Source organism: Cervus elaphus, chromosome 22, assembly GCF_910594005.1.
Source record: "Cervus elaphus chromosome 22, mCerEla1.1, whole genome shotgun sequence".
Taxonomy (NCBI): domain Eukaryota; kingdom Metazoa; phylum Chordata; class Mammalia; order Artiodactyla; family Cervidae; genus Cervus; species Cervus elaphus.
In genome coordinates, this window is record NC_057836.1 from 48,153,714 (window position 1) to 48,179,105 (window position 25,392).

At 45.0% G+C, this 25,392-nt stretch overlaps 1 protein-coding gene across 1 annotated transcript in view; it reads left to right on the forward strand.

Annotated features, from left to right (window-relative positions):
• SYN3 (synapsin III) overlaps positions 1-25,392 on the forward strand; it is a 459,000-nt gene that overhangs the window by 388,908 nt on the left and 44,700 nt on the right. The window contains exon 7 of the mRNA XM_043882279.1: positions 6,444-6,506. Coding sequence (XP_043738214.1) covers positions 6,444-6,506 — 63 coding nt within the window. The remainder of the gene's footprint in view (positions 1-6,443; positions 6,507-25,392) is intronic.

Sequence of the window (25,392 nt, forward strand, 5' to 3'; positions counted from 1 at the left end):
TATCCATTCGTCTGCTGATGGGCATCTAGGTTGCTTCCATGTCCTGGCAATTATAAACAGTGCTGTGATGAACATTGGGGTGCACATGTCTCTTTCAGATCTAGTTTCCTCAGTGTGTATGCCCAGGAGTGGGATTGCTGGATCATATGGCAGTTCTATTTCCAGTTTTTTAAGGAATCTCCACACTGTTCTCCATAGTGGCTGTACTAGTTTGCATTCCCACCAACAGTGTAAGAGGGTTCCCTTTTCTCCACACCCTCTCCAGCATTTATTGCTTGTAGACTTTTGGATAGCAGCCATCCTGACTGGTGTGTAATGGTACCTCATTGTGGTTTTGATTTGCATTTCTCTGATAATGAGTGATGTGGAGCATCTTTTCATGTGTTTGTTAGCCATCTGTATGTCTTCTTTGGAGAAATGTCTGTTTAGTTCTTTGGCCCATTTTTTGATTGGGTCATTTATTTTTCTGGAAGTGAGCTGCAGGAGTTGCTTGTATATTTTTGAGATTAATCCTTTGTCTGTTGCTTCATTTGCTATTATTTTCTCCCATTCTGAGGGCTGTCTTTTCACCTTGCTTATAGTTTCCTTTGTTGTGCAAAAGCTTTTAAGTTTCATTAGGTCCCATTTGTTTATTTTTGCTTTTATTTCCAATATTCTGGGAGGTGGGTCATAGAGGATCCTGCTGTGATTTATGTCGGAGAGTGTTTTGCCTATGTTCTCCTCTAGGAGTTTTATAGTTTCTGGTCTTACATTTAGATCTTTAATCCATTTTGAGTTTATATTTGTGTATGGTGTTAGAAGGTGTTCTAGTTTCATTCTTTTACAAGTGGTTGACCAGTTTTCCCAGCACCACTTGTTAAAGAGGTTGTCTTTTTTCCATTGTATATCCTTGCCTCCTTTGTCAAAGATAAGGTGTCCATAGGTCCGTGGATTTATCTCTGGGCTTTCTATTCTGTTGCATTGATCTATATTTCTGTCTTTGTGCCAGTACCATACTATCTTGATGACTGTGGCTATGTAGTAGAGCCTGAAGTCAGGCAGGTTGATTCCTCCAGTTCCATTCTTCTTTCTCAAGATTGCTTTCGCTATTCGAGGTTTTTTGTATTTCCATACAAATTGTGAAATTATTTGTTCTAGTCCTGTGAAAAATACCATTGGTAGCTTGATAGGGATTGCATTGAATCTATAGATTGCTTTGGGTAGTATAGCCATTTTCACAATATTGATTCTTCCAATCCATGAACACAGTATATTTCTCCATCTATTTGTGTCCTCTTTGATTTCTTTCATCAGTGTTTTATAGTTTTCTATGTATAAGTCTTTTGTTTCTTTAGGTAGATATACTCCTAAGTATTTTATTCTTTTTGTTGCAATGGTGAATGGTATTGTTTCCTTAATTTCTCTTTCTGTTTTCTCATTGTTAGCATATAGGAATGCAAGGGATTTCTGTGTGTTAATTTTATATCCTGAAACATTACTGTATTCATTGATTAGCTGTAGTAATTTTCTGGTAGAGTCTTTAGGGTTTTCTATGTAGAGGATCATGTCATCTGCAAACAGTGAGAGAGTTTCACTTCTTCTTTTCATATCTGGATTTCTTTTATTTCTTTTTCTGCTCTGATTGCTGTGGCCAACACTTCCAAAACTATGTTGAATATTAGTGGTGAGAGTGGACACCCTAGTCTTGTTCCTGACTTTAAGGGAAATGCTTTCAATTTTTCACCATTGAGGATAATGTTTGCTGTGGGTTTGTCATATATAGCTTTTATTATGTTGAGGTATGTTCCTTCTATGCCTGCTTTCTGGAGAGTTTTTATCATAAATGGATGTTGAATTTTGTCAAAGGCTTTTTCTTCGTCTATTGAGATAATCATATGGTTTTTATCTTTCAATTTGTTAATGTGGTGTATTATGTTGATTGATTTGTGGATATTAAAGAATCCTTGCATTCCTGGGATAAAGCCCACTTGGTCATGATGTATGATCTTTTTAATATGTTGTTGGATTCTGTTTGCTAGAATTTTGTTAAGGATTTGATCTTATAGTACTTTTTTTATCCTTATGATTAGGGAAAAGCATTTATTGCACCTCAGAGATGCATATGGTCCCCAGGTAAGTGTGCCTTGGTAGAGAGAGGGCTTGATTATGACTCAAAACACATGAGCTTGACTAGTTCTGTTATTATATGTTGTGAAAACAATCACTTCACTCTTTGGACTTCAGTATCTAGGAGGACACATGTATTAGTTTCCTATTACTCCTCTAACAAATTTAGCAGCTTAAAAGAATACCTCTTTATTAGGTCACAGTTATGTACATCAGTTGGGATGGCATGACAAGGTTCTCTGCTTAGGGTCTCATCCAACTGAAATCAAGATGCTGGCCTGCCACATTCTCCAGAGCTCAAGGTTCTCCCCCAAGCTCATTCTTGTTACTCACATAATTCAGTTCTTTGCAGCTACGGGTCTGAGGTTCCCCAGTTCCCTGGTGGCTTTCAGCCAGGGGCTGCCTTCAGCTCCTGGCATAGGAATGATATATTAAGACTTTCTCATGCTTTGAATCTCTCTGCCGTCCTCTTCTGCCACCAGTCTGAGAAAGTTCTCTGCTTTTAAAAGCTCGTGAGAATTGATTAACATAATCTCCCTGTTTTAAGGTCAGCTGTGCATATAACAGACCAATCATTGTATGACAATCTCATCACATTCACAGACTCCAGAGGTTAGAGTGGGACATCTTGGGGAGCATTCCTAGAAATTCTACCTGCCTTAACATGTTAATACAGGGGATAGCCAAGATGATTGCTAAGGTTCTTACAGATTAAAACTGCCAAACTTTAATCACCTCTGATGACTCCCTGTGGTGTAGTCCCCTGATTTTCCTTCATTGGGCTTCATTTCAGTCCCTCCCCTGTTCTTAACCAGATACTGCCAGGTTGGAGCCTCTACTCTCTTTCTTCCATCATCCAGCCTCCCCCTTTACCTCTCTCTTTGCCCCACAAAACCAGAGTCATCTCCTTCCTCCCTTCAACTCTACTTTACACTTTGATTTTGAACCTCTATGTGGTGCCAGTATTACATTCTTTATGTCTTTTCTTCTTCCTCCAACTAACCTGTGAGTTGGCATCATTGTCCCCATTTTACAGTCAGTTCAGTCAGCTCAGTTCAGTCTCACAGTTGTGTCCGACTCTTTGTGGCTCCATGGACTGCAGCACACCAGGCCTCCCTGTCCATTGCCATCTCCCAGAGTTTACTCAAACTCATGTCCATTGAGTCAGTGATGCCATCCAACCATCTCACCCTCTGTTGTCCCCTTCTCCTCCTGCCTTCAATCTTTCCCAGCAACAGGGTTTTTTCAAATGAGTCAGTTCTTTGCATCAGGTGGCCAAAGTATTGGAGCTTCAGCTTCAGCATCAGTCCTTTCAATGAATATTCAGGACTGATTTCCTTTAGGATGGACTGGTTGGATCTCCTTGCAGTCCAAAGGACTCTCAAGAATCTTCTCCAACACCACAGTCCAAAAGCATCAATTCTTTGGTGCTCAGCTTTCTTGTAGCCCAACTCTCACATCCATACATGACTACTAGAAAAACCATAGCTTTGACTAAATGGACCTTTGTTGGTAAAGTGATGTCTCTGCTTTTTAATATGCTGTCTAGGTTGGTCATAACTTTTCTTCCAAGGAGCAAGTGTCTTTTAATTTCATGGCTGCAGTCACCATCCACAGTGATTTTGGAGCCCAAAGAAATAAAGTCAGCCACCGTTCCCGTTTCCCCATCTATTTGCCATGAAGTGATGGGACCAGATGCCATGATCTTCGTTTTCTGAATGTTGAGTTTTAAGCCAACTTTTCCACTCTCCTCTTTCACTTTCATCAAGAGGCTCTTTAGTTCTTCTTTGCTTTCTGCCATAAGGGTGGTGTCATCTGCATATCTGAGGTTATGGATATTTCTCCCGGCAATCTTGATTCCAGCTTGTGCTTTATTCATAATTTTGCAGATTAGAGCACATTATTGTACCCATTTTGAAGATTAGAGCACTAGGGTTCGGAGAAGTTAAATATCTAGTCTAAGATTAAACAGAAAGTAAGGTTAACTCCGACATCCAGTTCTTTCCAGTACCTGCCGGCATGCAGGGAAACAATCAGTTTGAGAGGGATGGAGAGGAAGAGAGAGTGCAACGTTGCCCCTCCCCTCAAGCTCCACCCTAAAATAAGATGGAGATCAGTCCCAGTAGTGATCTGGGCAGTTCGTGGACTGCAGAGGGTGCCTAGGATCTGTGAGTGTATGGCTGGGGGTGACGATTTTGCTGGGAACAAGAGCCACTTGGTGAAAATGCACCCATTCATTTCACTGTATGCCCCTTGGGTTGGTAAAATTTCAGTCTTTCAGCCTCAAGTGTTGGGATCTCTTTTCCTGCCTATGAGAGCATAGGTGGGTACATCCACTTTGCAGAGCAATTTGGCTACATCTAGCAAAGCTGAGACAAGAACTGCCCCCCTCCCCCCCCAGCAATTCCATGCCTGTGCCTGTATCCTGGCAGAGCTCCCTTATGAGTATTGTTTATGATTGGAAAAATAGAAGTCACCTAAGTGTTCATTAGCAGGAAATGGGCAAATGGTAATGTGCTTATCAAATGGAATACTTGGCAGCAGTTAAGCGGGAATCTGAGCTATATGTTTCAACATACATGAATCTCACAAATACAATGTAACCCAAAAATGTATAAGAGTAGATTCTTTTGATGCCACTTACATAAGGTTTTTAAATGTGTAATGTCTATTATTGGGAATTCTATGTAGTAGTTAAATATGAATAAACACAAGGAAATAATAAACACGTAATTTATATGATGGTTACGTCTGAGATTGGAGGGAAGGAAATGTGATGAGAAAGAAGGACATCAGGGGCTTCAACTGTTTGGACAATGGTTTATTGCTAAAGCTGAGTGATGTTCACAATATTGTTTTTTACATCTTTTCTCTTGTGAAATATTCCATAATAACGCTTAATCTGACAAATATTACCACCAGGACCATGCTTACCACTTATAATATGAAGTGGAAAGAGCAAGAGGCAGAATTGGGTATGCATTATACTCCCAACTTTGTAAGAACAGAACAAATCAAAAGAGAAAACTTAGATTAAAAAAAGAAAAAAGGAAACAGATAATACACCAAAACCATTAAACGTTCAAGGGTGATTTTTATTGTGTTCTTTATACATGATGACATAGTACTTTATTATAGTTTCCAAAATTTTATAGTGAGTACATATTGCTTTTGAAATAAAAAACAAATATTGCCTTTTCTAAAATCTGCATTTGTTAACTCTAGACACTAGGATATTATGCATTTTAGCCTGATATCAGGGAAGAAATTTCTTATTCAGCCTCTATTGCAGGAAGCCTTTGCCTAGGTCTTAGAGGAAACAAGTCACATCAAGCTTGGAGTCTAACAGACCCAAGTTCATGTCCCAGCTCCACCCCTTCCCAGCAGCTGCCTGAGTCTCGACTTTTTGTGAAGTGTTACAAGAATACCTTTCCTACCTGCCTCATGAGACCTTGGTGGGGAAAAATGAGATGAGGTCCAGCCCATGGCTTTGGGACCCACAACAGACCCTCTGTGACAGCTACAGTCGCTCCTATGTGTCAGACCAGGTGCTGGGCACCAGGATGGAAGACCTGGTTCCTCCTTTCAGAGCATCCAGGGTGTCAGGGGACAGTCCAGGATGGAGGGACAGGCACCAGAACAGAAACCTGTACGGCAGAGGGTGGGACATGATTACCTCTTCTGGAGCTGACCAAGTCAGGGAATTACTAAATAATGAGGAGGGATAACCTCTGCCCTTAAGCAACTCCAAGTATACTTCTAGACGCCAAACAAAGCTATTTCAAACAACATACAAACAGCATAAGGAGGAAATGCGTAGCCTAGGTTCAGTCCTGGTCCCCTCACTTCCTAGCTGAGTAAGCACGGCCAAGATGAGTATCTGACCATTTGAGCCCCTCTCTTCTTCTGTATCACAAAGGGAGGTGTGCATGCCTTCCAAGTCTTACCCAGACACAGACTGTGGCACAGATTCCATGTCAGCCCCTTCCCTGGGTCAGGCCATGTTCTGTTTGCTCGGGGTGTGACAGGGAACTAACCAGGCCAGGCTGCCCCCCCTTCACTCTTTAAAGGCGGGAGTCCAGGACAGTCGCTCAACACAGCGCCCATGCAGTGCAGCCCATAAGTGCTTGTTCCCACCTTGGTGTGACCACTATCATTTTTCTTCATTGGAAGATAATTGCTTTACAATGTTGTATTGGTTTCTGTCGTACAACATCATGAATCAGTCAGAACTGTATATGTGCATATATATGGGCTTCCCAGGTGGCACTAGTGACCAGAGTGCTGGCGGTGATGCTCTGGGATGCTAATGAGTGGTTTTCTCTTGTCTCTTTCAGCTCACAGCCCCTCACTTCCCCGTGGTGGTTAAGCTGGGACATGCCCACGCCGGAATGGGAAAGGTATGAGAAGAAACTCTTCCTTCCACTTATGTTAATACTCAACGTGGCTCCCCCGAACCACCTGCTCCCCTCTCTCTGTATCCCCCGACACCCCCACCTCAGCCCAGCCTCCCAGAACACAGTGTTAGAGGAACCCCACATTCACTCCCTCCCCCCCATAACGCACCTTCCTCTGAGCTCTCATGGATCACCTCTCCAGCTCGGTCCATACTTGCCAAACCCTCCCTGACTAATCAGTTCCCGTGATTGTAGATTCAGAGAAATAGATGTACAGCACTTTGTAGATGGTTCTTATCATCTCCACAGCTGTGTGTAAGCACATACATGTCTTTCTCATCTCTTTATCACCTGCAGAATTAGCACCTAGAAGGTGGTGAATGCATATGGCTCCATGGAGGAAGCCCCTGGAGTCAGTCAGTTTCCACAAAAGTCAAAAACATATCTTACACAGTCAGAGCTGACACTGTTACAGAACCAAACGGGTCCACTCGCCCGCATGCTATAAAGCCAGTCTACTGACCCCAGGTTGTGGTGAAAGAGAGTGCAGCATTTATTGTCAAGGAGGACTGGGGGCTCCTGCTTTAAAACCTCAAACTTCCCAAAGGGTTTCAGCTGAGCATTCTTAAAGACCAGGTAAGGGAGGGGGTCTCAGGGTATGTGATCAGTTTGTACAATTCTCTGATTGGTTGATGATGAGATCATAGAGTGGTTAATATGATCAATCCTTAGGCGCCAGTAGGTCTGGAAACGCATGATCATCAAGTAGTTTTAATTTCTTCCATTCAGTGATGGTTTTAGCATCTGCAAAAACAACTCAGGAAGTGTGCGTCAGATACTATTATCTAAATACTTCAGAGAGGAGCTACAGCAGAAGATATGGGGGAGGCGTCTGTCCCAGGAAGGCCCAAGAGGTTCCTGCTCTGTTATAACATATTGTAACAAGCTGTACTGGTCAGATTTTTGCAGTTGCAAGTATAGAAACACAATTCAAGTTAGAGTGCAAAAGACAATTCGTTGGTTCAAGCATCAGAAAGTCTCAGATAATTCTTGATAGATTCAGGCAGAGCTGGATCCAGGAGCTCAGTGATATTGGAGCTCTTGGCCCTGTTTATCTCTACCTGGTGTTTTCTTCAGATGGTTGAGTTAGACAGCTGTGGGTGGCCCACTCTGGTCCCTAAGCTCACCGTCCCAGAGAAAGAAAGACCCTGTCTCTTTCTGGTGCCTCTCTATAACTCTCATGAAGGGATATTGATCAGTGCCTGCACTTCTAGAGATTTACTCCTAAATAAGGGGAATGGGGATGGGGAAGTTGGGGGCGGGGCCACAACAGGCTACCTCTCAAGCTTCTGGCCCAAACAGGACCATGTGAGAACAGGTAGATTTCAGTGTCTGCCGTCCCCATTGGAGGAACCTGAGCTCACATAGGAGGCTCAGCACAGCTGTGCACCGGCAGGGGCGGGTAGAAACCTTGCTTTGTGTAGGCACAGTCCAACCACGAATAACCCTGCACCCTGCACTTGTGTTCTTCCCATTCCTCCCATGCCATATGCCTTCTGTGTAACCTCTTCCCACCTAAACTCCATCCCCTTCAAGCAGCAAAGGATGGAAGGGGTCAGACAGGTCAGGGCGTGACCTCGGCTCTGACTTTTATGTTAACTGGAGCAAGTTGCCATCTGACTTCTTTTGGCCTCCTCATCTGGCAAATGATGATCCTTCTTATAAACATCTTTAAAATGAATCCTTATCAGTTATGTCGCAGTAAAACTGGAAGAAAAAAGTAAAAAAAAATTTTAAAGTCCTCCCTCCCTCCTTCTTCTCCCTAAAAAGCATACATTGTAAGGACAGAGCTCTTTACCTGTTTGCTCCCTGCTGTACCCACTGCTCAGAATGGCCCCAGGTGCAGCCTAGCCCCTGTTTGCTGGTTGGTTGACTGACTCCCTTTTCACCCTAAGTCTGTTTCCCACTGCCTGTTCTCCCTACCTCTCCTCCATCGCCTGTCATCTGACTACAGCTCCCTGCCCTCCTAAGGCTGCCCTCCCCGTGGTCCTCAACGACCCTCTGCTGCTAATTCAGCAGTCGTATCTCCGTCTACATCTGAACTGACCTCTCTACATCACTTGAAGCTGCTGGTCCTCCTTTCTGCCTGGAGATTCATGCCCCGCTCCTGGATCTCTGGCTGTCTCTCGGACCGCTCCTTCACCGTCTCCTTCCAGAGCGTTCCTTCCTGCCCCATCTTTAGCCTCGTCTGTTCCATCAGCACACACTATCTGAGCCCTCGGCCTCTCTCTCCACCGCAGCTCCCATCTCCACGCCAGCAGCCCTCCGGTCGCACGTGCTGCGCAGCGCGTCGGGCTCTTCTACCCAGCTACCTACCTCCTCTGCGTCTCCACGGGTCCCCCCAGGAAACCTCAGAGTCTCAAAGTCCCAGACCACACCCATTTTCTTTTCCGAGAGCCCACTCTCCCTTCTCATCTTCATCCGCCTCCTCTTCCCGGGACCCTCTTTACAACAGGAGTCACCAGTCCCTCCGTTGTCTTCAAACAGAAATCCGGGAATCATCTCCCCTCCTCCGTGCCCACGTGGTCGAAATGTCCTGTCACTTGCCCTTTATTAATGTTTCTCAAAAATGTCCTTTTCTTCTTGCCCGTTGCCGCCATCTTGGACAGCTTTGGTAAAGCTAGAAGGTTCCCAAGAATTAAATTCCGTTTCTAAAGCTTAAAATAATCCCAGACAGGAAATAAAAAGAAGGAAATACTTAAAGAGACTGACGCATGTCGGAGGAGGGGATGCCTCCCAGAGATGCAGGCCCAAGAGGAACTCCCAGAACATGGAAAGGAGGACTCATCTCCAAGGATGAGAAGTGTCACTGGCTGGAATAAACTGAGGTTTGCAAAAAATGCTGAGATCAAGGGAAAAGGGCTTTTCTCCTTCTGTTTGGAATGAGAAAAGTATCAGGAACGGTCTGGACATGCCAGCTGAGCAGATGATGTCATATTCATGGCTAAAGAGGAGAAAAACAGGACGGTACCTTCTACAGGACTTTCACCTTCTCTCCAGAAGAAAGATTGTCGGCCTGGAGAGAAGCAAGGAGAACATTTCCAGGAAGAAACTGGTGAAGAGGCTGTGAATTAACTCAGTCTTTCTGGAAATTCACCCAGGATCCCATGATTGAAATTCCTGACCCTCCTCAAGTCTGTTTTTCTCCTTCGTTTGTATTGATCGGTGCCTACTCTCTGCTGACAATAAGAGGATGAATAGGACTCAGTCCTTGCTCTCAGAAAATGAGGCAATTGCGGAGATAAGTAAGTATAACACATGCCGAGGATCTGCTGGAAGGCTGTGCAGGGAGTGCAGAGATGACTGAAGGAAGGAGCTTAAGTCCACCTGCAGGGTGGAGGGATAAAAAGAGGTTCCACATCAAGGAAACCACAGGGTGTGGTGTGCCTGGAGATCTAAGGAATTCTAACAAACGAGAGAGACTCCAAGTCAAGAGATAGACCCTCTTATACTAAAACAAAGAATAGTGGATGCCACAGGGCCGAGAGATCAAAATAGAGTGAAGTGCTGTGCAGCTTGGGGAGCACTTAGATAGTTAGGAGGTAATCAGGTGGCGCAACAGGAGTTCTCAAGAAACCAGAAAGGCCAGACCAATGGTTCTTAAGGGGGTGAGGGAGGGTAGTCTTCCCCTGGGGAGCATTGGTTATGTCTGGTGGCAGTTTTGGTTGTCACAACTGGGGATGAGGGGGATGCTAGTGACACCTGGCATCTACCCTGCAGAAACCAAGGATGCTGCTGAACACCCTGAAATGCCTAAGACTGCACCCCCCACCACCACAACAGAGAATTATCCAGTCCAAGATGTCAATAGCATCAAAGTTGAGAAACCCGGGACAAAGCTAATTTCGTTTCCTTTGTTGAAAGTTTTACCAGATTAGAAATCAAAGGAAGTAGTGGTTATTATGGACTTCCCTGGTGGCTCAGACGGTAAAGAATCTACCTGTAATGCGGGAGACCTGGGTTCAACCCCTGGGTTGGGAAGATCCCTGGAGGAGGGAATGGCAACCCACTCCAGTATTCTTGCCTGAAGAAGCCCCATGGACAGAGGAGCCTGGCGGGCTGCAGTCCACGGGGTCTCCAAGAGTCGGACAGGACTGAGAGACTAAGCATGCACAGTGGTTACTGTAGAGTTCACCAGTCTGCTCCGAAGGATTGTGATTCATCAGGATGCTAAAGGCTATTTTTGTCAAATACGAAAATTCCATGTAAAGTAGATTTCCAGTGCAAAACTTCTCAGATTCATTCAGTTTGCTCATATACCTCCTGGGGGTAGAAGAACATAAAAACTTGTGCAGAATTTTCCAGATTTACAGGACCCAAGAAACGTTTGACCAGTTTTTGAGATGCGTGTCCTTTCATTAACTTGTGAAAACTCTTTACATATTATGAACATTCATCCTGTGTCATACTTTGCAATGATTTTTCTCCATTTGACAGCTACATGTCCATTTTATTATTCAGCTTTTAATCATTTTAAAGGTTTTTTTTAAATTGTAGTCATGTGTTTCCATCTTTGGGAGTCAGTTTCTTATAGTGACTAAAGGTGGTGATTTGAATCTACTTTTTAGTTATGAGACCTTAGGTTAAGTTACAACCCTAGTATTATCTTATGTAAAAAGAGGATAATAATAGTATCAACCTAATAAACTGGTTGTGAGGATTAAGAGACACTATGTATGTCAAACATATAGCTCAGTGCTTGGAATGCAGTAGATACTCGATAAGTATTAGCCGTCATTATTACTAAGAATATTTGGTTCTGCTTTCAGAACCCAAAATCCAACTGAAGTCAATAAGGGAGTTATGACTAAACAGCATCCTCTGTCAGAAACCATTTCATTTGGCTACAAGTTCAATATGAATCAGATTGTTAAGGAGTTGCCAAAAGCTCTAATCCATAAACACCAATAAACAGGTGAAAATGGGCTCAACTTTGTTCGTCACTAGGGAAATGCAAATGAAAACCACAATGAGATGCCACTATAAAACCACTAGACTAGCTCAAGTTAAAAAGATTAGTAATTCTAAGTGTTGGCAAGAGCATGGAACATTTGGAACATACCCACAGAGCTAGTGAAATTGTCAGTTTGTTTGATTTGATTTGATTTTCAGTAGAGGTTAATTACTTTACAATATTGTGATGGTTTCTGCCATACATCAGCATGAATCAGCCACAGGTATAGACATGTCCTCTCCCTCTCAGACCTCCCTCCCACACCCCTCCTCATCCCACCCCTCTCGGTTGTCACAGAGCACCGGCTCTGGACTCCCTGCATCCTACAGCAAATTACCACTAGCTGTCTATTGAAAGTGTCAATTGATACAACTACTTCGGAATAGGTGTTCCTATTACCTACTAAGCTGAAATTATAAAGAGTCTCTTTTTTTAGGTAAAGTGAATTCGCTCAGTCATGTCCAACTCTTTGCTACCCCGTGGACTATAGCCCACCAGGCTCCTCTGTCCATGGGATTTTCCAGGCAAGAATACTGGAGTGGGTTGCCATTTCCTTCTCCAGGGGGTTTTCCCAACCCAGGGATCGAAGCCAGGCCTCCCACCTTGCAGACAGATGCTTTAACCTCTGAGCCACCAGGGCAGCCGATTTTTTAGGTATAGCCAACCTAAGTGCATGTGTGTGAATGCTCCAGTGTTTATAGTAGCTTGTCCATAGTTACCAAAATCTGGACACAGTCCATGTGTCCATTAGGAATAAAATATTGGTAGGTAAATAAATTGCAGTAAATTCAGGCAAATGGGAATTTTACAGAAATGAAAATGAATAAATTACAACTAATATACAACAACATGCCTGAATCTCACAAACACGCCAATGAATGAATTGTCAGATTCAGAGGGATGCCTATGTATATGATTCCATGTATATAAAATTCGAAGCCAGGGAAACTAATCTGTAGTGCTATGTGGCATACATATAAGATGATAAAACTTTTAAGAAAAGCAAGATTACTACCTTAAGAGAATGAAGTGAAGTAAAGTGAAAGTCACTCAGTCATGTCCAACTCTTGCGACCCCATGTAGCCTACCAGGCTCCTCTGTCCATGGGATTCTCCAGGCAAAAATATTGGAGTGGGTTGCCATTTCCTTCTCCAGGGGATCTTCCCAACCCAGGAAGAGAATCCGAGTCTCCTGCGTTGCAGGCAGATTCTTTATCAACTGAGATATGACAGAAGCCCATTAAAGAATAGAAGTTACCTTTGTGGAGGAGGGAGGCATGGTCATGGGTGTATAGCAGGAGTGGTTCAAGCCTAGTTCTTGACTTGGGTGGTGCTTATGTGGATGTTTGCTCTGTGATTGTTAGCTCACTGAACTGTCATTTTATACCAGGCAAGTCTCTGTGTGTGTGTTATATTTCAAAATAAAATAAGGTGTTTTTTTAATTTATTAGGGCATATTAATGAAGATCCAGTTTCCAAAATAAAGTGAGAATCCTGCACTGCATGGTCCCTCCAATGGCTAGAACATTGTATTACGTTCTGGACTGTAAACAGGCTCTGGATGTTTGAGAGAATCACTGATAAATGAATGTGTTCAGGAGAAAATGAGCTGAGCAGTGGAGGGCAGAGCCTCCCCGCCTGGGAGGGCTGGAGACAGTGTGGCTGGCATCCTCAGAAACAGGGAGAATTGTCCTGGGAAGGTAGGCTGGATGTTTCTATGTATTAGTAACATGTAGGAGCCAAAAATGGGACCGAAGTCTGGGGGAAATGCATGTCAGTGGTGTTGAAAGAGCAACTTTCTAACAATCAGAGGTGAACGTTAATGAAATGAACAGCTGCTTTGTGTAGGAAGTTCTCATAATGCAGAATTGGAGCAAAAATAATTATGTACTAGAGAGTTTCAGGAGAATTTAAGCATTATTTGAGATTTTTAGCCTGAGATGTTTGAACGTGGTGAAATTCAGACACCTCTGTTTATGTTTTTATGTGGATATATGTTTTTTGTTTTTTGCGATGGAAAGGGTCCATGGCTTCTTTCACCTTTTCACAGGGCCCATGATCCTTCCAAAGTTTAACACACCTTGAAGATGACTGCTACAGTATCTTCTAATGATAAGAATCTGTGGTTTTGATCAATACTATGAGCAGCCTATTGAAAGGGATGGTGTATCTGTTATCATCATAGAAGTTGAGTTCATGGCGAACTGCCTATGGGGGTAGCATTTGTAGAAAGCAGGGATTCTGATTTTAATCTGGATTTATCATTTACTAGTTGTGTGTCGTTGACCAAGTTGCATAATCTCTCTGTGCCTCGATTTCCTCGTGTCTAATATGGGGACAATAATCTCCCTCCCAGAGTTGTAATGATAGATAGAATCAATCAGCCCAGGATTGGGAAGGTACTGGGTCAACACTCAGTGAATGGGAGCTTTAAAAGTGAAAGTGAAGTCGCTCAGTCGTGTCCGACTCTTTGTGACCCCATGGACTGTAGCCCACCACTCCTCCGTCCATGGGATTCTCAAGGCAAAACCCACTGCTAATATAAACTGTTAATCTGATGACTTAACTGCTTATCTCAACTAAGATGAGATAGGCAGTTGCTCATGATAGACCAAAATGGGAGAAAAATCAAATTCTGGGTAAATTCTTAAATTAAGCAAAATTGGCTTCTAGCATCCCCAGGAGAGGGCAAGATAACAAACAAACCCCAGCCTTGGAGTCGCCTTCTCCTTGTTTTGTAAATTCAAACTTTCAGGGCTTGAGTCCCAGCACCTCACTTAGAAGATAAGAACCCGGGGCCCCAGAGAGGAGAAGGGTCTTGCCCAAGGCCATCCAGTGAGACAGCACCCCACCCCCAGGATCAGAACAGGAAGGGAAAGAAAGTCTTCTGAGATGATTCCACCCCATTCCATACTTGAGAGATTAAGAACAGTAGTAATAATAATAGCCAGAGTGATAGTAAAAGCTAATTCTCTATGGAGTTCACTCTGTGGAGGCATGGTTCTAAGTGCTTTATCAATTACTCATTGACTACTGTCCTCATAATCACCCTATGAGGAAGAGATTAATCCTGTGGGTATCCCCACTTGACAGATGAGGAAACTGAGACACTGGAAGTAGGAGGCAGAGTTGGGGTTCAACCCCGGGCAGCCTGGTTCTGGCTTCTAAGTTCTGAGAGATAAAGGGCATTGCCATGGTCACAGTTTAGTAAGCCCAGACCCGGGTATCCTCACACTCCGCCGTGCCCAGGGTGTGTTGCTCTACTAAGAGCAGCCTGGAGTGATGAGGTGCAGGGCTGAGGTGACCCAGCAGATGGCCTGTGTATTCTGGGGGGTCAAAGTGACAGCTCCCAATGCACTGTCTCCAGCAGCATCTTGCACACCCCGGCTTCTTGCACACCACTGCATCTTGCACACCCCCATGTCTTGCACATCCCAGCTCGACCAGGGCTGCTGCTGTCCTCAGCTCCTAGTGACCTGGACTCCATGTCTTCTCTTGGGCTGACTCTCTCAGTGAGATTTCCCAGCACTGTCTGCTTTTTTAAGTGTGAGTAGGTAGTCATTTGACACAGTAATGGAGAGAAAGGACTAGAAAATGAGCAAATGGGGAAACGGAACCCAGGGGAACACTTAAGACATAGAGTGCTCCCCCGGCACCTGGGCGACGACCAGGAAGGAAAGTCGCTCTGTGTTTCATGCTCAGCAGAAACCAAGTCAGGTGAGAGCAGGAGAGAGGCTCCACCCTGCAGGGTGTTCAGGGAAGGAGTGTTCAAGGCCTTGCCAAGCTGTGAGGGGAAGAAGGGACAGGGACCCATGCTCGGTACCCCCGCCCATCCTCCCTCTCAGCTCCACCGTCCACCAAATCCCCCTCCCCCGGATGACCACTGCCTGCTTTACTCTCTGCTTCTCTCCAACAAAACGGGTCCTGAAGGCAGTTCCATCCATTCTTTACCCCAAGTGAAAATTGTAAACGCGGTACTCTGCTTCTTAGAGCCTCTGGCATGAGGTTACTCTCTGTATAAGCATGATAAACACTGCGGGTCCTCATTATTCATAGGTTCTGCATTTATGAGTTTACCCACTCACTAAAAATGTATTCATCACCCTAAAATCAATTCTCGCAGCCTGTTCAGTGGTCATTCACAGACACGTGCAGAGCGGTGAATAATTTGCATGTTCCTTCCCAACTGAGGTCAGCTCTGCCTTCTTGTTTCAGCCTGTAAACAAGCACCCTCTTCTTGCTGTCTTTTGTGTCACACTTTTGCATTTTTGTACTTTTTGTTGGTGATTTCATTGTTTAAAGTGGCTCCCCAGCATAGGGCTGGAGTGCTGTGTTCCTAATCCCAAGCAGGCTGTGATGTTTCTTATAGAAAAAAAAAAAAGCATGTGTTAGATACACTTTGTTCAGATATGAGTCATGGTGCTTGCCATTGCCGTTGGCTATAAATTCACTGTTAATGAATCAACCATGTATATTAAATAAGTTGTCTTTAAAAGGAAGCACACATAACAAGGTTATATATTGTTGAGTTGATGAAAATGTAGCCATAAGCTTGCAGGAACCGAATCCTATATTCCTCTAGGAGCAGTAGTTCAGGATTCACTAATTCAGTGCTTGTTGCAATGTTACAAAGTGTAACTACTGTGAATAATGAGAATGGACTCGTGTGTGTGTGTGTGTGTGTGTATACATATGTGTATATAGCACACACACAAACACACATTCTGTAAAGAGTTCTAAGGGTCTCTTTCCTCCTTTGGATGCCAAAATGCCACCATTCTAAGGATAAACAGAAGCAAACTAAAACAGTCATTTCAGTCTGACACTTGCCAAGTTGAAGGTGACATCACCTGGATCATCAAATTGTTTTCCTTACAAGAGTTTAACATTGAGATGTCTACTGCTGAAACTCACTGCTCTAATCCCCACATCTTTGCACCATCCTTGGTTGGCCTGGGCTCAGGAAACCTGGGTCTTCCTGCCAGCCTAATACTCCCTGGGGCCCACAGCATCCACTTGGGCAAGTCATTTAAACACATAAGTGCAGGGTGTCAAATATGTTAAATATGCATGGTGTTCCTCTCCAAGCACTTGGAAGAGCTAGTGAATAGAAGTGCGTTAAAAAGTCTGAAGTGGCTCATGACTGTGAGATGGGGAGGTAAGCAAAGGAGGATGTGGACTTTTGACTTAGACCTCATTGGATTCTGATCTGGACTCTGCCATCTGCTACCATTGTGACCTGGAACAAACCCCTTGCCTTCTCTGGGGTAATTCAGAGCAGATGAGACGGGATGAGCAGAGGCACAGCAGCTGCTGCCGCGGCATCAGTGCCTTCAGCATCTCCTCTCAGCCTCAGAGACGCTCTGAGAGCTCTTCCTGATCACAGCTGGGCAGAGGTTCCAAGAGTTGCTTTGCTTAAAGTCACAGGTAAGTGACAGAAGCAAAATTTGAACTGAGGTTGTCAGGTCCTTCAGCCTGCATCTTCCTGCTGCCTGGGACCCTCAGGAACGCCCTCGTGGAATCATCGCTGCTTGTTTTAAGGCCACCAGCCAAGTTAATAGGAGAGTTGATTTACAAAGAATTTCACAGGGTTCCACCCAAGAAACATGTGAGTACCTTGGAGACCAGCACTGACCTTTGCCTATGAACCACTCTTGTCTGCTGAACTGACCTCATCCCAGGCCTAAAGCCAAGAATAAGCACACTCATGCAAGAGAACGAGAAGAAGAGAAAGAAGTCTAGCAGGCCCTGGCACTGTGCTTTACCATCAGGGTACACCCCAGGCACCTAAAAGGCCCCATTTTGTCAAGAGGGGCAGAGACACAGAAGCAGTCTCATCTGGAAAGAATAAGTTACCTGCTTAGTGAGCACTGACCACAACACTCCTCCATGGAAAACAGAATATTTTTGAGCTGACAAACACTGAAAAACAGTAGGATTTTCTGCTTTCCTGGCAGTGTCTGTCGACCCATCCTGGCTTTGTGTGCAAGAAAGGTCAGAGAAGTCATGCCTTAAGAGGCTCCCAGAAGGAGGAGGGGGCACACGCTGCCTGTTGGAGTGGGACCCTGTAATTTCCCACAATCTGATGACCAGCTCTGTACTTCTACCCCAGCTCGACAGTCAATTTGCAAAGTGCTTCCACACTGGGAGCCTGCTTAGGCTCAAGCCATCTTTTGATGAGGGTATTGTTATCGTGATACCCGTTTAACAGATGAGACCAGCAGAGATCAAGGAGACCAAATGATTGGGCATATGGTCACACACTGCATTCTGTGAAGGCTTGTTCATTCTTTCCTCTGGTCCCAGCACCCATGCCAGAGGAGGGGAGCCTCCAGAGAGCTCGCCAGCCCATCCAGAACACAGCCCGTGTGTCCACTGAGGTCTTCCTCAGCCAAAATGTGCAGGTGCAGCCCATTGTTGCTGTCAGTGGGCGAGAGAAGTGACGGCCTGAGACAAGCAGGTGCCTCACGCTCACTGCGGTCGTGGCCCAGGGCAGCCTCCTACCATGCTTCCTGCGACTGAGACCAGCCACTCCTGTGGCTTCTTGGAAATAAGTCCACTTAGAGGCAGCTGGCACTGTGGCTGACAGGTGGCAGCAGCAAGGTTGTTTGTGGGAGGAAGCCAGAGAAGGATGTAAACAGTGGGCTTACTGTGTTTTGGAGTATGCATGGTGGGGAGGGAGTGGTTCTGGGTGAGCAGACGTCTTATGCACAGTTATCAGCGCCCTCTACTAAAGCCTCTGGACAAATGAACCGTTGGCAGAGTCTGTACTCTTACCTCGACTCCTCACCCCCAGCCCCAAGAAACCTTCACACACCAACACCCCATCCTCCAGTAGTGAGATCAGAAGACCCAAGGAAGGGCCACGTGGGACAGCGGATGCTGTCATGACACTCTTGGAAAATGATTGAAATGAGGATTGAGTGGATCAGTGGAGAAGGCTGCCTGCAGTGGACGAGAAGAGCCTGGAGCTCCCAGCCACTCTGAGGGATCAGAGAGCAGCAGCAAGAGCACCTTATTGGGATGCTCTGGTGTACCCCCCGAGTGAGTGTACCTCCTGAGTCAGACAGGCCTGAGATCCTTGACAGCCTCGCTCTTCGACATGGGGACTTTGTAGAAAGATGAGTTAGAAGGATCTAGTTAGAGTTAGAAAAGGCAGAGGAACCAGAGATCAGGTTGCCAACATATGCTGGATCATAGAAAAAGCAAGGGAATTCCCGAAAAGTCATCTACTTCTGCTTCATTGACTATGCTAAAACCTTTGACTGTGTGGATCACAACAAACTGTGGAATATTCTTAATAAGGTGGGAACACCAGACCACATTACCTGCCTCCTGAGAAACCTGTATGCAGGACAAGAAGCAACAGTTAGAACTGGAACCCTGAATATTCATTGGAAACTGATGCTGAAGCTGAAACTCCAATACTTTGGCCACCTGATGTGAAGAGCTGACTCATTGGAAACGACCCTGATGGTGGGAAAGATTGAGAGCAGGAGGAGAAGGGGACGACAGAGGATGAGATGGTTGGATGGCATCCCCGACTCGATGGACATCAGTGTGAGAAAGCTCCGGGAGTTGGTGATGGACAGGGAAGCCTGGCGTGCTGCGGTCCATGGGGTCGCAAAGACTCGGAAACGACCGAGTGACTGAACAGCAACATCAACAATAATGGGTGAGGAGTTACTCTGCAGACTGACTGACAAAGTACTTTAAAATTTGTGGATCATTAAAGAGATGCATTGATCACTGAGGAAGGCTTTCTTATCTCTCCTTGCTATTCTTTGGAACTCTGCATTCAAATGGGAATATCTTTCCTTTTCTCCTTTGCTTTTCACTTCTCTTCTTTTCAAAGCTATTTGTAAGGCCTCCTCAGACAGCCATTTTGCTTTTTGCATTTCTTTTCCATGGGGATGGTCTTGATCCCTGTCTCCTCTACAATGTCACGAACCTCCATCCATAGTTCATCAGGCTCTCTGTCTATCAGATCTAGTCCCTTAAATGTATTTCTCACTTTCACTGTATAATCATAAGGGATTTGATTTAGGTCATACTTGAATGGTCTAGTGGTTTTCCCTACTTTCTTCAATTTAAGTCTGAATTTGGCAGTAAGGAGTTCATGATCTGAGCCACAGTCAGCTCCCGGTCTTGTTTTTGCTGACAGTATAGAGCTTCTCCATCTTTGGCTGCAAAGAATATAATCAATCTGATTTCAGTGTTGACTGTCTGGTGATGTCCATGTGTATAGTCTTCTCTTGTGTTGTTGGAAGAGGGTGTTTGCTATGACCAGTGCGTTCTCTTGGCAAAACTCTATTAGCTTTTGCCCTGCTTCATTCCATACTCCAAGGCCACATTTGCCTGTTACTCCAGGTGTTTCTTGACTTCCTACTTTTGCATTCCAGTCCCCTATAATGAAAAGGACATCCTTTTTAGGTATTAGTTCTAACAGGTCTTGTAGGTCTTCATAGAACTGTTCAACTTGAACTTCTTCAGTGTTACTGGTCAGGGCATAGGCAAATGGTATGGACCTAACAGAAGCAAAAGATATTAAGAAGAGGTGGCAAGAATACACAGAAGAACTGTACAAAAAAGATCTTCATGACCCAGATAATCACGATGGTATTATCACTCACCTAGAGCCAGACATCCTGGAATGTGAAGTCAAGTGGGTCTTAGAAAGCATCACTACGAACAAAGCTAGTGGAGGTGATGGAATTCCAGTTGAGCTATTTCAAATCCTAAAAGATGATGCTGTGAAAGTGCTGCACTCAATATGCCAGCAAATTTGGAGAACTCAGCAGTGGCCACAGGACTGGAAAAGGTCAGTTTTCATTCCAATCCCAAAGAAAGGCAATCCCAAAGAATGCTCAAACTACCACACAATTGCACTCATCTCATACACTACTAAAGTAATGCTCAAAATTCTCCAAGCCAGTCTTCAGCAATATGTGAGCTGTGAACTTCCAGATGTTCGAGCTGATTTTAGAAAAGGCAGAGGAAGCAGAGATCAAATTGCCAACATCCACTGGATCATCAAAAAAGCAAGAGAGTTCCAGAAAAACATCTGGTTGTGCTTTATTGACTATGCCAAAGCCTTTGACTGTGTGGATCACAATAAACTGTGGGAAATTCTGAAAGAGATGGGAATACCAGACCACCTTATCTGCCTCTTGAGAAACCTGTATGCAGGTCAGGAAGCAACAGTTAGAACTGGACATGGACCAACAGACTGGTTCCAAATAGGAAAAGGAGTACGTCAAGGCTGTATATTGTCACCCTGCTTATTTAACTTATATGCAGAGTACATCATGAGAAATGCTGGGGTGGAAGAAGCACAAGCTGGAATCAAGATTGCCGGGAGAAATATCAATAACCTCAGATATGCAGATGACACCACCCTTATGGCAGAAAGTGAAGAAGAACTAAAAAGCCTCTTGATGAAAGTGAAAGAGGAGAGTGAAAAAGTTTTCCTAAAGCTCAACATTCAGAAAACTAAGATCATGGCCTCTGGTCCCATCACTTCATGAGAAATAGATGGGGAGACAGTGGAAACAGTGTCCGACTTTATTTTTTTGGGCTCCAAAATCACTGCTGATGGTGACTGAAGCCATGAAATTAAAAAATGCTTACTCCTTGGAAGGAAAATTTTGACCAACCTAGACAGCATATTAAAAAGCAGAGACATTAATTTGCCAACAAAGGTCTGTCTAGTCAAGGCTATGGTTTTTCCAGTGGTCATGTATGGATGTGAGAGTTGGACTGTGAAGAAAGCTGAGCAATGAAGAATTGATGCTTTTGAAGTGTGGTGTTGGAGAAGACTCTTGAGAGTCCCTTGGACTGCAAGGAGATCCAACCAGTCCATCCTAAAGGAGGTCAGTCTTGGATGTTCATTGGAAGGACTGATGCTGAAGCTGAAACACCAATACTTTTGCCACCTCATGTGAAGAGTTGACTCATTTGAAAAGACCCTGATGCTGGGAGGGATTGAAGGCAGGAGGAGAAGGGGACTATAGAGGATGAGATGGCTGGATGGCATCACCAACTCGATGGGCATTAGTCTGAGTAAACTCCAGGAGTTGGTGATGGACAGGGAGGCCTGACGTGGTGTGATTCATGGGGTCGCAAAGAGTCGGACGCGGCTGAACTGAACTGAACTGAACTGAAAGAGATGCAGTGAAAGTAGTGACAGATTTTCTCTTCTTGGGCTCCAAAATAACTGCAGATGGTGACTGCAGCCATGAAATTGGAAGACGCTTGCTTCTTGGAAGGAAAACAATGACAAACCTAGACAGCATATTGAAAAGCAAAGACATCACTTTGCTGACAAAGATCTGTATAGTCAAAGCCATGGTCTTTCCAATAGTCATGTGTGGATGTGAAAGTTGGACCATAAAGAAGGCTGAGTACCAAAGACTTGATGCTTTTGAACTGTGGTGCTGGAGAAGACTCTAAAAAGTCCCTTGGACTACAAGGAGAGCAAAGCTTCAATCCTAAGGGAAATCAGTCCTGAATATTCATTGGAAGAACCGAGGCTGAAGTTGAAGCTCCAATGTTTGGCCACGTGATGTGAAGAGCCAACTCATTGGAAAAGACCCTGATGCTGGGAAAGATTGAGGACAAAAGGAAAAGAGGGCGGCAGAGGATGAGATGGTTGGATGGCATCACCGAGTCAATGGACATGAGATTGAGCAAACTCCAGGAGACAGTGAAGGACAGGGAAGCCTGGTATGCTGCAGTCCATGGTGTTGGAAGATGTCAGACATGACTTAGTGACTGAACAAAGAGATATTGATTCACTTCCTCTGGGCCTAAGTGCTCCCTATATTTTTAAGTCTTTACAGATCACTGGGGAATCTCCCTAAGATGCAGATCCTAACTCACTAGGCCTGAGTGAGGCCTGCCTGGGAATCTGCATTTCTGCAAGCTGCCAGGTGATGGCAGTGGTGCTAGTCCCTGGCAGCTAGTCATGCACATCGGGGGTGAGCAGACTTTTTCATTGCAGAGCCAGATGGCAAACATCTTAACCTCTCCGGCTAGATGGTCTGTTGCAACTACTGGACTCCACACTGCAGTATAGAACTAGCCCTAGACAAGAGGTAAATGAATGTGCGTGGCCATGTTCCACTGTAACTTTGTGAACACTGAAATCTCAGTTTCATATGATTTTTACCTGTTGTGGGATGTCGTTCTTCTTTTGATTTTTTTTTTTCCCCAGCCATTTAAAAGCTATTCTTAACACGTGGGCCTCACAAAAACCCTCAGTCCCCCTTCCCACACAGGATTGTGAACCCCTGGGTGCACTAGCTGCAGCCACTGGCTCTGTCTCCCCTCCCAGTCCGGCCAGGGCCCTGAAGAGCGGGAAGCCCTTCCTTCACCCTGCACAATGGAGGGGCCCTGGGAAGCTGAGGTGTTGCCTTTCAGAGCTGACACTTGTCAGGTGCCTCCCTTCCCTTCCATTCAATCTCACGGTCATACTGTAACTCTGTAAACACTCGGGCAAAAGAATCAGTGGCCCAGAGCTCAATAACAACAGAAGGAGTTCTGATTTATTAAAGGGAAGAGCAAAGGAAAAGAACCAGAAAACTGATAAGCAGGACAATTAGGCAGTTCCCTAAACAGTCCATCAAGCCCTCTGTTGTTCCCATCACTTCCCACCACCCCTTCCGACCGCTGGTAGCTCGTGACCCAGGCCGCCAGGGCGCGGACGTCCTTTGGACTCTGGGTCTCAGTCTTCAGAAGGATTGGAGGAGGGGCAAAAGCTTTTGAGGGCTTGAGGCCAGGACTCTTATGTTCATTCAATCAACATTAATGGAGTTGGTGCCTAGCTGTTCTGAGTTAAGGACTCAGTAAATGTTTATTGAATATTTTGGCAAAAAGTTATGAGCATTTGTTATATGCAAAGAATGGGCTAGACCCCGAGGTGAAGGACTCTTGGTTAAGATCGAGACATGAAAAAGACACGGCTCCTGAATGCAGGAAATTTACACACAAAAGACACAGGCTGTCACTAGACTACAGTCTAATGCAGGACTTGGCAGATTACCCCTCATAGGTCAAACTTAGTCCTGGACCTGGTTTTGTTAATAAAGTTTTTTTTGTAACACAGCCCTGCCTGTTTGTGTACATATTGTCTATGGCTGCTTCTGCACTACAGCATCAGAGTTGAATCATTTTCATGACCTGCAAAGCCTAAAATATTTACCACTGTACTCTTCACAGAAAAAGTTTGCCAATCCATAGTCTAGAGCAGTGGTTTTCCAAAAATTTGTATAGCAAATCACGATAAGCAATACATCTTATAGGAGGAGGCAGAGATAAAAGAATAAATAAATTACACTGCAGTATGTCAGTTGAGAAGGATTCTGAAGGCAGAAACAAGATAAGAGGAGCAGATCGTGAGGGGGGCAGGGGAGTGATCAGGGAAGCCTTTCTGTGACGTGGCCTATGAAGGAAGGAGAGAGTGAGCTGTGTGGACACCTGAGGAAGAGCATGCACAAAGGTCCTGGGGTGGGAGCAAGTGCTTGAGGTGAACAGCGATGGAAGTAAGGCTGGTGAGTTAGGGAGAGGTGGCGGAAGAAGATCGTGTAGACAACTGACTACAATCCGAGCATAATGAGGTCAACCCTGCCGCAGAAATGCAAGCCAAGGCCTGAGAAGAGAGTCTAGGTAAAACCCAGCCACACGGGCTCACCTGGTGGTCCAGTGGTTAAGAATCCATCTGCCAATGCAGGGATGCGGGTTCGATCCCTGGTTCGTGAAGATTCCACGTGCTGCAGAGCAACTAAGCTTGTGCACCACAACTACTGAAGCCCACGTGCCTAGAGCCCGTGCTCCACAAGAGAAGCTACCACAGCAAGATCAAGCCTGCTCACTGCAAGTAGAGAGACGCCCTTGCAGCAGCGAAGACCCAGCCCAGCCAAAACAATAAATTTATTTTTTTAAAAACTGAACCATGAATAGATACACGTATGTGTATAATTGAATCACTTTGCTGTACACCTAAAACTATCCCAACATTGTCAATCAACTGTACTCCAATATAAAATTAAAAGTTAAAGAAAAAAAAACTGAACCACGATGGAGGGTGTATTCATTTGTCCAGAAATCTTGTCCTGTAAGTGTGTGCAGGGACTGTGATGAGACAACAAATAAACACAAGCCCTCCTTTAAGAAGTTCCCTCCCTTATAGCGACAGAGGCGGTGCAGCCAAATGCATCGTACCAGAGGGACATGTCAGACCAGCAGGAGCATCTCTGGGGACCAGAGATTTCCACGTGACAGGAAGACTCAGCTACATCTCAAAGGATGGGGAGACATACCGCAGGTTGATAAAGCTGGGGAAAACATTCCAAGTGGTGGGATCTGCATACAAGCAAGCAAAGGCCCAAGAGAGCATCGCACGCTGCCAGGTACACTGGGAGCAGGGCTTCTCAAGTCCAGCAATGTGTTGGAAGCACCCAGGACACTTTGAAATTATACTGCTCCCTGGGGCCCACCCCCAGACTTTGCCGTGATTGGCTGGAGGAGGGCCCAGGCATTGGCATTGTTTTTCTCTCCAGGCGATGCTAATGTGACGCCAGTATTCAGAGCCGTGAGCTGCAGGGAGACCTGGACGAGCAGGTGAGACGAGGCAGGGGTCAGGGGCAGACTGTAGGTGTGTTTTATTCTGTCTCTACGGTGTGGGCTTCATCTTCCAGGTAAGAGACAGACCCACTGCCAGGGTTTGAGCCATGATGGACGTGGTTGGGTCTGTAAGGTAGAGCAAGCACTCTGGCAGCAATGTAAGAGCAGAGAGACAGTGGGGGCGAGGAGGGGGAAGATCGGAGTCCCCGGGAGTTACCAGGGAAACACTGCAGCAGACCAGAGAAGAGACAAG